General features: G+C 47.5%; 1 protein-coding gene and 1 long non-coding RNA gene across 2 annotated transcripts in view; both read left to right on the plus strand.

Annotated features, from left to right (window-relative positions):
• LOC116525652 overlaps window positions 1–8,720 on the plus strand; it is a 19,649-nt gene extending 10,929 nt beyond the window's left edge. Inside the window, exon 3 of the long non-coding RNA XR_004257763.1 lies at window positions 7,219–8,720. This is a non-coding gene — a long non-coding RNA (uncharacterized LOC116525652). The remainder of the gene's footprint in view (window positions 1–7,218) is intronic.
• LOC116525651 (histone H3.3) lies at window positions 2,801–5,652 on the plus strand. Its single transcript, XM_032241663.1, has 4 exons — window positions 2,801–3,401; window positions 3,889–4,026; window positions 4,110–4,263; window positions 4,354–5,652. The coding sequence occupies exons 2-4, from the start codon at window positions 3,899–3,901 to the stop codon at window positions 4,480–4,482; spliced, it is 411 nt and encodes a 136-aa protein (XP_032097554.1). The 5' UTR covers window positions 2,801–3,401; window positions 3,889–3,898; the 3' UTR covers window positions 4,483–5,652.
• Window positions 8,721–9,992: the final 1,272 nt, after the last annotated feature.

The following is a 9,992-nucleotide window of genomic DNA, read 5'->3' on the forward strand; positions in this document are numbered from 1 at the left end:
CGAAAAAAAAAAAAAAAAAAATTTGTTTTAATGAAGTTAAAAAAAAAAAAAAAAAAGAACTAGAGTTCACAGCACTAGATTTTAAATAATAAATGTATACCATGAGCTTCAGAATAAGTATGTCCTGGTAGAATTGGGGGATGATATCATCCAAACTGCTTAATTTACAAAAGAGGAAACCGAAACCCAGAGAAGCTAAGAAACTTGCCAAAAATTACTCAGCAAGTTGTTGACAGAAGAGGAACCAGGACAGTAGCCTACAGGCTACATCACATTTGCTATTGAGTTGTTTTTTTTTTTTTTTTTTTTTTTTTTTTTTTTTTTTGAGACGGAGTTTCGCTCTTGTTACCCAGGCTGGAGTGCAATGGCGCGATCTCGGCTCACCGCAACCTCCACCTTCTGGGTTCAGGCAATTCTCCTGCCTCAACCTCCTGAGTAGCTGGGATCACAGGCACGCGCCACCATGCCCAGCTAATGTTTTTTGTATTTTTAGTAGAGACGGAGTTTCACTATGTTGACCAGGATGGTCTCGATCTCTTGACCTCGTGATCCACCCACCTCGGCCTCCCAAAGTGCTGGGGTTACAGGCTTGAGCCACCGCGCCCGGCCAACTATTGGGTTTTTTTCTATTGTTTTCATTGTATAGACATTTTTGCTTCTTCCTCACTTCCTGTGTTGCTTGCTGTTCTTCCCTTATACCAATTTGGAAAAAGTGAAACATACCTGTGTGACTACCAAGTAAGAGAGACAGCCTATTTCACTAATCATCCTTAAATGGATAAATGTAAATTCATACCTTTTTTCTCCAGGTGGCTTTAGTTTCTAATAATTAGCAAAACTGGAAATAAATTGTCCATCCACAGGGAGGCATGGAAATTACAAGGTTCTGTATCACCTAGAAAAATCCTGGAGCACAAATCAGGGACCAATTTAGAAGCCCATTCCTCCTCCAGGCCATTGGGGTAGTCAAAAAAAGAAAGATGACAAGTCATTTTTCTGGTTGCATCCTAGAGAATTTGACAGCCTTATATCTGTGTTTAAACAGTCCCGTTTCTTTCTTTTCTTTTTTTTTTTTTTTCTTGAGACGGAGTTTCGCTCGTGTTACCCAGGCTGGAGTGCAATGGTGCAGTCTCGGCTCACCGCAACCTCCGCCTCCTGGGTTCAGGCAATTCTCCTGCCTCAGCCTCCTTAATAGCTGGGATTACAGGCACGTGCCACGATGCCCAGCTCATTTTTTTTTTTTTTTTGTATTTTTAGTAGAGACGGGGTTTCACCATGTTGACCAGGATGGTCTCGATCTCTTGACCTCGTGATCCACCCGCCTCGGCCTCCCAAAGTGCTGGGATTACAGGCTTGAGCCACCGCGCCCGGCCTAACAGTCCCGTTTCTTAACACAGGTCTGAGAACAAAGTATGAGAATCCCTAGGTTTCTCTTCTCAGCATGGCATGAATAAAGATCATGTAATTTTTCCCTACCTCAAATTTTGAGTAAAAGGCAGAAATCAAAGTTGGTTAAACAGTAAATTTAGGTATATGATGATTAAATAATGTGCATGTTAAGATTAAAAAGGCTGAAATAATGACAGGAATTTGGTACCAGAGATTGAGATGAAGATGAGCTACTTTTACGAATTGTGCATTTTTTTCTCGGTATGATAGTTGACCATTGGTGTGGCAAGTAAATATTGAGATACTGATATTTGTACTTATGTACTATAATTCTCTAACGGCCAGGCCTGGTGGCTTATGCCTGTAATCCTATCACTTGGGGAGGCTGAGGCAGAAGGATTGCTTGAGTCTAGGAGGTCAAGGCTGCAGTGAGGTGTGGTCCCCACACCACTGAACTCTAGCCTGGGTGACAGGACAAGACCCTGCTTCAAAAAAAAATTACCTTGGCTGGTCGCAGTGGCTCAGGCCTGTAATCCTAGCACTTTGAGAGGCCGAGGTGGATGGATCACCTTGGCACATGCCTGTGATCCCAACTACTTGGGAGGCTGAGGCAGGAGAATTGCCTGAACCCGGGAGGTGGAGGTTTCGGTGAGCCGAAAACATACCATTACATTCCTGTGTGGGCAAGGAGAGCAAAACTTTGCCTCAAAAAAGAAAAAAATTATCTTAGTTGAAACCTATATATACCTGTTTCAGCTCCTTTTTTTTTTTTTTAATAGTATAGAATATTTGTTGAACCAAGCATCAGAACTATAGAGTACAATGTCCAAGGCTCTATTTCAATTTTCTGGGCTTTGCTTGGCTAGTCTTAACCTTAAGCCTGCTTTGGTATTTTATATACTTGAGGCAATTGAGGAACATCCAAGACATTTACTTAGGCAAAGGTAGAGATTAGCATGTTTACACATTTGTCATGTTTCTTCAGAAGTAATACCTGTCAGGATATGCTGTTAAACAAAAGGGCACATATTTAGTTTAGTTATCTTTCGTTTTTTCTTTATGGACATGCAAAGACTATAGAAAGACTATTTCCTTTCTGGCTGTAGTCATTTCATTCAGTTGAATTACATGAGTCAAGTAACATGTTACTTAGTAGGTTACTTCTTGTTTAAGCATATTGAAATCACAAAATATTTTGTGACAGCTTAAAAACTCAACAAAAGTTCCTCTAAAATAATTTATTAACATGTTTATTTGTATCTATTATTTACCCCTTCCCCCGCAACCAAAGGATCTGTTTTTGGTTAAAAATGTATGTGCATGATATATGAAATACTTGATAATATAACATGATTTACTGGATTCTAATTCTCACATTAACGATCTAAACATTATGAAAAGTAAATAATCCAGGGAACACGTTTTATTTTACATCGGAAAATATTTACAAAAATTTTGTTAAAGTAGCCTCTCCGCGTGCATTAGTTTCGCTTGATGCCTGTAAGTTTAGAGTCCTGCTCATCCTGATAGAGACCAATGCAATTCATTTGCATTGACTTTCTATTGTAGAGCTTTGGAACCAAGGGAAGGATCCAAACATAGCTCCATTTTATCCAATCAGAAGAGCCGCTTAGTGCTAAACTGTGATTCGTCCATTCCTCTTTGCATCTAGCCAATCATTAGGCCACTTTAACAGCCAATCAGCGGCCTAGATATGCACCAATCAAGGAACAGAGCCGAAGCACGGCCTTTGTGTCGGGGGATGTCAGCGCGTCGGCGAAAGCGCCCACCAATAGAAAAAGTCGTTGGTGTATGCAAATAAGGGTTTTATGACGCAGAGACGCAGCGTGAAGCGTGGGTATAAAAACGGAGGCGTCGAGGGGGCTTGGAGCGCAGAGCGGTTTGGTCGTTCGTTGTGGTCGTGTCGTTTCTTTGCTTGTCGACTGCGGCTCTTCCTTGGGTAGCGGAAGCGGCGCGGCGGTCGGAGAAGTGGCCTAAAACTTCGGCGTTGGGTAAGCGTTTGTGGGTTTACCCGCGATTTCAGGTTTTGCCAGCCGTTAGCGCCGCGGGCTGCGACCGTTGGGAGCCGAGCGGCGGGGCTGCTGGGGCCACTGGCGTCGGGTCCGGTATGGCGCCGGGAGGTTTCCCTTTGGGGTTTGGTTCCGGAATCGCGTTCCCGCCTTCTTCCCGGAGGTGATTCAGAGGCCCCGACGCTGGGTTCCGGGCAGTCGGGCCTCCGCCCGTCGAGGGAGGGAAGTGACTCCTCCCCGCGCCCCCCCTTTCCCGAGGGAGGCTGCCGCTTCTCGCAGCCTGAGTCATTAGGGGAGGGGGAGGAGGTGGAGGCCCTCGGCCATCTGCCGCCGCGAGCTGGGGCGCGGGGAGGCGGGAGTCCAGGCGGAGAGGCCGGGGCTTGTCGCTTCCTCTTGCAGCCCCGGGGGACGACCTAGGGGGCGACCCCGGGGAGAGCGCGGCCGCCTTATTTCCGGGTGTCTTTTTCAGGTAAAAGAAAATGGCCCGAACCAAGCAGACTGCTCGTAAATCCACTGGTGGGAAAGCCCCCCGCAAACAGCTGGCCACGAAAGCTGCCAGGAAAAGCGCTCCCTCTACCGGCGGGGTGAAGAAACCTCATCGCTACAGGTAGGCCTGGCGGGGAAACAATGGCCTGGCGGCGGCCAGCTTTGTGCGGCGGCGCCCGCTCACCGGTCCCCTGTTCGCTGCAGGCCCGGGACCGTAGCGCTTCGGGAGATTCGTCGTTACCAGAAGTCGACCGAACTGCTCATCCGGAAGCTGCCTTTCCAGAGGTTGGTGAGGGAGATCGCGCAGGATTTCAAAACCGACCTGAGGTTTCAGAGCGCTGCCATCGGTGCGCTGCAGGTAACAAGACAAAGACCTGGGGGCCGGGAAAGGGCTGGGCAGTTTCCGCTCTCCAAGGGGCATTAATAGTGTGGCTCTTGTCCTCAACAGGAGGCTAGTGAAGCGTACCTGGTGGGTCTGTTCGAAGATACTAATCTGTGTGCCATCCACGCTAAGAGAGTCACCATCATGCCCAAAGACATCCAGTTGGCTCGCCGGATACGGGGGGAGAGAGCTTAAGTGAAGGCAGTTTTTACGGCGTTTTGTAGTAAATTCTGTAAAATACTTTGGTTTAATTTGTGACTTTTTTTGTAAGAAATTGTTTATAATATGTTGCATTTGTACTTAAGTCATTCCATCTTTCACTCAGGATGAATGCGAAAAGTGACTGTTCACAGACCTCAGTGATATGAGCACTGTTGCTCAGGAGTGACAAGTTGCTAATATGCAGAAGGGATGGGTGATACTTCTTGCTTCTCATGATGCATGTTTCTGTATGTTAATGACTTGTTGGGTAGCTATTAAGGTACTAGAATTGATAAATGTGTACAGGGTCCTTTTGCAATAAAACTGGTTATGACTTGATCCAAGTGTTTAACAATTGGGGCTGTTAAGTCTGACCATACATCACTGTGATAGAATGTGGGCTTTTTCAAGGGTGAAGATACAAGTCTTAACCACAGTGTAACTTACAGTTTCCTTTAAAAAAAAAAAAAAAAAAAGTAAACCTGGCAGCTATAGAATACACTATGTGCATTTATAATAGCTATTTTATATATTGTAGTGTCAACATTTTTAAATTAAATGTTTTACATTCACAAGTGGTGGGGAGTCTTTGTCATTAAGGTGTGTGTAATTTAGAGTCCAGTTGGTTTTCTTCTGACTGCACTTGTTTTCATAGTAGTAAAATGCTATGCGCATTTATACCTTGCATAAGTCCTCATTCTACCACATGTGAACTAACCCTCTAGCTGATAATGCAAACACTAACGGGGGATTTTATTTATAAGGGCTCTAGAATAAAATACGAGTTATTCACACCAGCAGCATCTGTTAACTAATATTCTGAACTAGTTAGTGCAGCTTTTCATTGTGTTGTGGTTGGTCTCTTAACTAGGTTGAGTGTTTTTTTTCTCCTCTGCTAAGAGGAAACAATACCGAAGTTTATTTTTATTTTTTTTGTGACATTTGTATTATAAAAACCTGGTGTGGGGAGGGGCATAAAGCTCCAAACCGCTGAACCTCTGCCAGTTAAGATGGTGTTGGGTTAGGTTACATCTGGTTACTGTCCTGAGAAAATCACTTTTATAGAGATGGCCTTCCAAGTGGTTTAAAGATTTATCCTTCTATTGAAGTTTTTAGGTCAATTATGTATGTTGACTAAATTTACAAATAAACTTGTTTATCCAACTAAGTGTCAAAAACCTAAATTGAATGTACTAAGCTTTCACACATCCCATTATCTAGGTCCTTGTATAGTGATGTTTGAGCTTAGATAATTTCAGGTTTTGCTTGGTAGACAGGAACCTTTTATTTACAAAGATGCTGTAGAAAGCATGTGAAGAGCTGCTTCATTAAAATGCCATAATGCTGTATTTGCAGTGTGGGCCAAGAAAGTATATTAAGCTTTCCCTCACTCCCGTTACCATGGTATAGAAGTCCACAGGTGTAGAACTTCGTCTAAACTGCTTTTTCATATGAAGCTAGTTTTCTTGTGCAGTGATGGCCACTAGTAAAGCATGGTATGAATGTCAGCAAGACCGCATGAGAGCCCGTAGTCATCAAAGCATTCTGTGGTTGAAGCTAGTAACTGCTTAAAGTTCTGCCCATTAAAATTGTTTTCTAAAAAGTTTGGGCTAATTTCAAATACAAGATTTGAGAGGGAAGAGTAGGCATCTTTCAGGTCTTGATCATGAAGGTCTATAAAGAATACAACACAATGAACAGTTTTTCTAGAAAGTTGATAACTCTGGCACGATTCCTCAAAGTGTGCTCCCTGCTTCAGAAGGAGCTTACAAAGAGAAGTTGGAATGTGCTATCCTCGAGCATCTAGGAGTGTCTGGAAATAAGTATAGAAACCTAGCTGCGGTGATGAGTTAGCTTGTTTACCTGGGACAACCCAAGTGGGCGATGCTAGTAAACCCTGCAGGCTGGCATAGAAGGCTCTTGGATTATAATCTGTAATGACTTGCATATTTTTACACTTTGCTTGAGCGCTCAACCCAGAAGGCAAAAATAGCTTTTGGTTGTAGGAAACAGCCTGTACGGGAAGGGCAAGGGAGCAGAGAAAAGCAAAAGTTGGAGCTGTTTCAGGTATCCTGTGTCCTTGATGGATGAGACTAAAATAAAGCTTTTGAAGTTAAGATTTTTCTCATTTGGTTAATGGTTTTCATTCGAATGATAATTTTTTCAAAAGTTTGGGGAAATGTCCAAAAAGCATAGACTTCTGATTCAGCTGGGGCTGGGACGTCCATATTCAGTAATATCCTGGTTGAGGTGACCTCAGTAACGGTTTGCTCAGGTGTGGTGCATTTATTTTTTAGAGACAGGGTCTCACTGTGTTGCCCAGGTTGGTCTCAAATTCCAGCTCAAACGATATTCCCACCTCGATCTCCCAAAGTGCTAGGATTACAGGTGTGAGCCACTGCCTGGCCAGAAGTGTATTTAATAGTGCCTCTGTTTACTGTCATCTGTCCCAATTTGGCAAATTTTGAGGTGGTTTTACCTACCCATAGCATGATGACGTGTAATGGGGACCCAGTGAATCTTATTTGTATAGGGACATGTCTCAGGAAAATAAGGTCAAAGTGCTTACCCACTAACTTTGTAATTATACCACCTTCAGTTTGAAAATGGGACATAATTTGTCCCTTAAACTTCAATCATCTGGCCCACATAGCAGTCAGTTTTGGGATGAAGCAGGGCTGTTTTACCCAGAACTAGGGGTCCAAAGTGTAACTACGTAATAGGGAAAAGGAGGGGTGAAACGAAGAAGGGCAACGGGTGCTCCCTCATCAAGAGTGGACCTGGCTTCTGACCTGCAACTTCATGAACACGTGGTCTTCCAGCCACCTTCCTGAGGACACAGGCTAAGGGCTTCAGGACAAGTCGGGTGGCTTGGTTTTCAGAATTTCTGGGAGCCAGAGTCCCATCAGGACCTCGGGTACTTTCAGCACCCGGGGTACTTTCAGGTGCTACCTGACCCACTGGTCTAACACTTGTCTGGCCTAGGAACCATCAGCCAAGGGGAAGAGGCCCTGTGAGCTGACCGGCTGGACTGGAAATTAACAGTTTCCCACTCATCAACTTGCTGGTTGATTCCCCAACAGTGGTCTCTGCTGCTCAGCTCCCCCTACCTGGCTCCATGCAAGCACTGCCTGGTGTCAGGTGTCAGGGTGGGGTCTGGCAGCCCTGGGAAGGCAGTCCCTTTCTCCTGGATCACCTTCAGGTGGGTCAGTAGAGGGAAGAACACTGCGGAACTCGGTCAGCTGTCTGCAAGTCAATCAGCAGGAAACAAGGGCTTGCCCTGTGGTTTCTGCAAGATGGCCTTGGCCTGTGTTCAGATTCAGACTCAGGCCTATAGCCAGTCTAGCCCGCTATAGAGAAGGGCCAGGTGGGTAGTTTTCACCCCTTCTGCAGCTGTCTTAAGGGGGGTGCTGTGGTACACTGGGGATGAGAGCCTTGAGCCCCCTACCCTGGGCATCCTCTCCCCATACCTTGGGGCGGGAGCATTTTAGTCATTTCTCTCAGCCCCACCCCAGGCACTGATCAGTCCCACTGAGGCTGAGCTGGCTGCACCTTGCCCGGGCCCTCACAGCCTCTTCCTTCCCTCTCTGCTATGGTGCTCTTGCCTGCCCCTGTGGGCATTCTCAGGGAGATGCCCTGATTACAGGATGTCACCAGCCTGTACCACTCTATCAAGCTGGGCCTGGCTTCTGACCAGCAACTGCTGCATGAAAGCTGGCCTTCCAGCCTCCTCCTCCAAGGCAAAGTTAGAAGAAGGGGAGAAAGGTTAGGCCCCTGTCAAGTAGAGTGCCCTCTTCTTGGGCTGGGTAGCTGGCCTTTTGCCTCCCTGATCCCTTTGTCAGCAGGTCTGGGGAATGAGGGAGGCTGCAGGTCGAGGTGGGTGCAGCTGGGACAGCTCTGTGTTTATGCACAGAGGAGCTTGCACAAGGCCTCTATTGTGAGGGGCTGTGCTGTGAGAAGGGGCTGGAGGATGTTGTCCTCCCCTCGGGGACTCCTGCTCCCTATGGTCTTGCTGACGGCCCAGCAGCCCCTAGCTATCAGTGATCCCACCAGACACTATCTCCCTCCAAGCAAAGAGACACAGGACTTCTCTGGGATGCACCCCAGCATGTGCTGTTGTCTTCACCTGTGCACTATCCCCGGTGGCCAGCAGGGGCCAGTCTTGCAGATCACGCACACCTAAGAGCAGCGTTTTTTTTTTTTTTTTTGAGATGGAGTTTCACTCTTGTTGCCCAGGCTAGAGTGCAATGGTGCGATCTCGGCTCACTGCAGCCTCTGCCTCCTGGGTTCAAGCAATTCTCAATTCTCCTGCCTCAGCCTCCTGAGTAGCTGGGACTACAGGCATGTGCCACCACGCCCGGCTAATTTTTTGTATTTTTGTAGAGACAGGGTTTCTCCATGTTGGTCAGGCTGGTCTTGAACTCCCAACCTCAGGTGATCTGCCTGCCTTGGCCTCCCAAAGTGCTGGGATTGCAAGCATAAGCCACTGCGCCCGGCCGGAGCAGCGCTTCCTAGCCATCTTCTCTGAGCAGAGGTCTGTCCACCCGAGCCCAGCCTGCCTCCTACCTCATGACCCCTCCCCATGGAGAAAGCTAAGAGGTCCTACAGTCACCCCCTACTGGGAAAGCAAGAAGGGGTCCTTCAGTGAGGCTGTAGCTCCTGGAGGGGTGGTAAGGTCATGCATGATCTGGAAAAGGGTGCAGAGGGAGGGACACAGTGAGGCAGCCAGGGTCTGGGGCCTTCTCATTGGCAGCTGCTAGCTCTCATCCAGGAAGCTGCAGTTCTGGGGATACACACAGTGGGACGGAGGGTGGGCAGAAAGGGAGAGGTTCGTCTCAGACATCACTAGTACCAGGCACAAGAAGGCTCCAGGAAGGAGAGGGAGATGGGCTGCAGGCTTAGGGCAGGTGGCCTTTGCTGAGGGGTATGTGGGGGATTGTGCCTGTTCCCATGGAGGTGGAACCTGGGCTCCATTAAATCCCTACTGACGTGCCACCTCCTATGTTGGCCACACTTCCCCCCCATAAGCTTCTCTCTGCCTAGCACTGAGCCAGGGGGCCAAGCAGAGGGGTCAGGAGGGGCTTGGCTCCACAGCCCAGGCATCACGGGCCACACAGGGCTCTCCCTCCCGAGCTCCATACCTGCAGCTAGTCTCAATTCACTTGCCCACTGCCAGCGGCCTGAGGCCTGGGCAGCTCCAGCGCCAGCCAGCAGCTTTCCAGCCAGTGTGAGGTGCAAGAGGAGACAGCCTTGGCCCTGAGCCGTCAGCTGCATCTTCTAAGTCTAGACATGCTCCCTGGCCAGCAACAGGATGATTGTCAACCTGGAGGGCAGGAACTTCAGGGACAGAGTAGGGGCACCAAAGAAAGACAAGACCTGTGGCTGGATTCTCTGAGCAAGGGCATGTGAGGCTGGAGGGGAAGAAGCAGCTCCTGGCACTCCAAAAGCAGGGAATGAGCGTTGCCTGGCCCTGGAGTCATGCCTGGCACGTAACAGAAGTTCCA

Source organism: Sapajus apella, unplaced genomic scaffold, assembly GCF_009761245.1.
Source record: "Sapajus apella isolate SASKATOON/1434 unplaced genomic scaffold, GSC_monkey_1.0 scaffold48, whole genome shotgun sequence".
In the NCBI taxonomy this organism is placed as follows: Eukaryota; Metazoa; Chordata; class Mammalia; order Primates; family Cebidae; genus Sapajus; species Sapajus apella.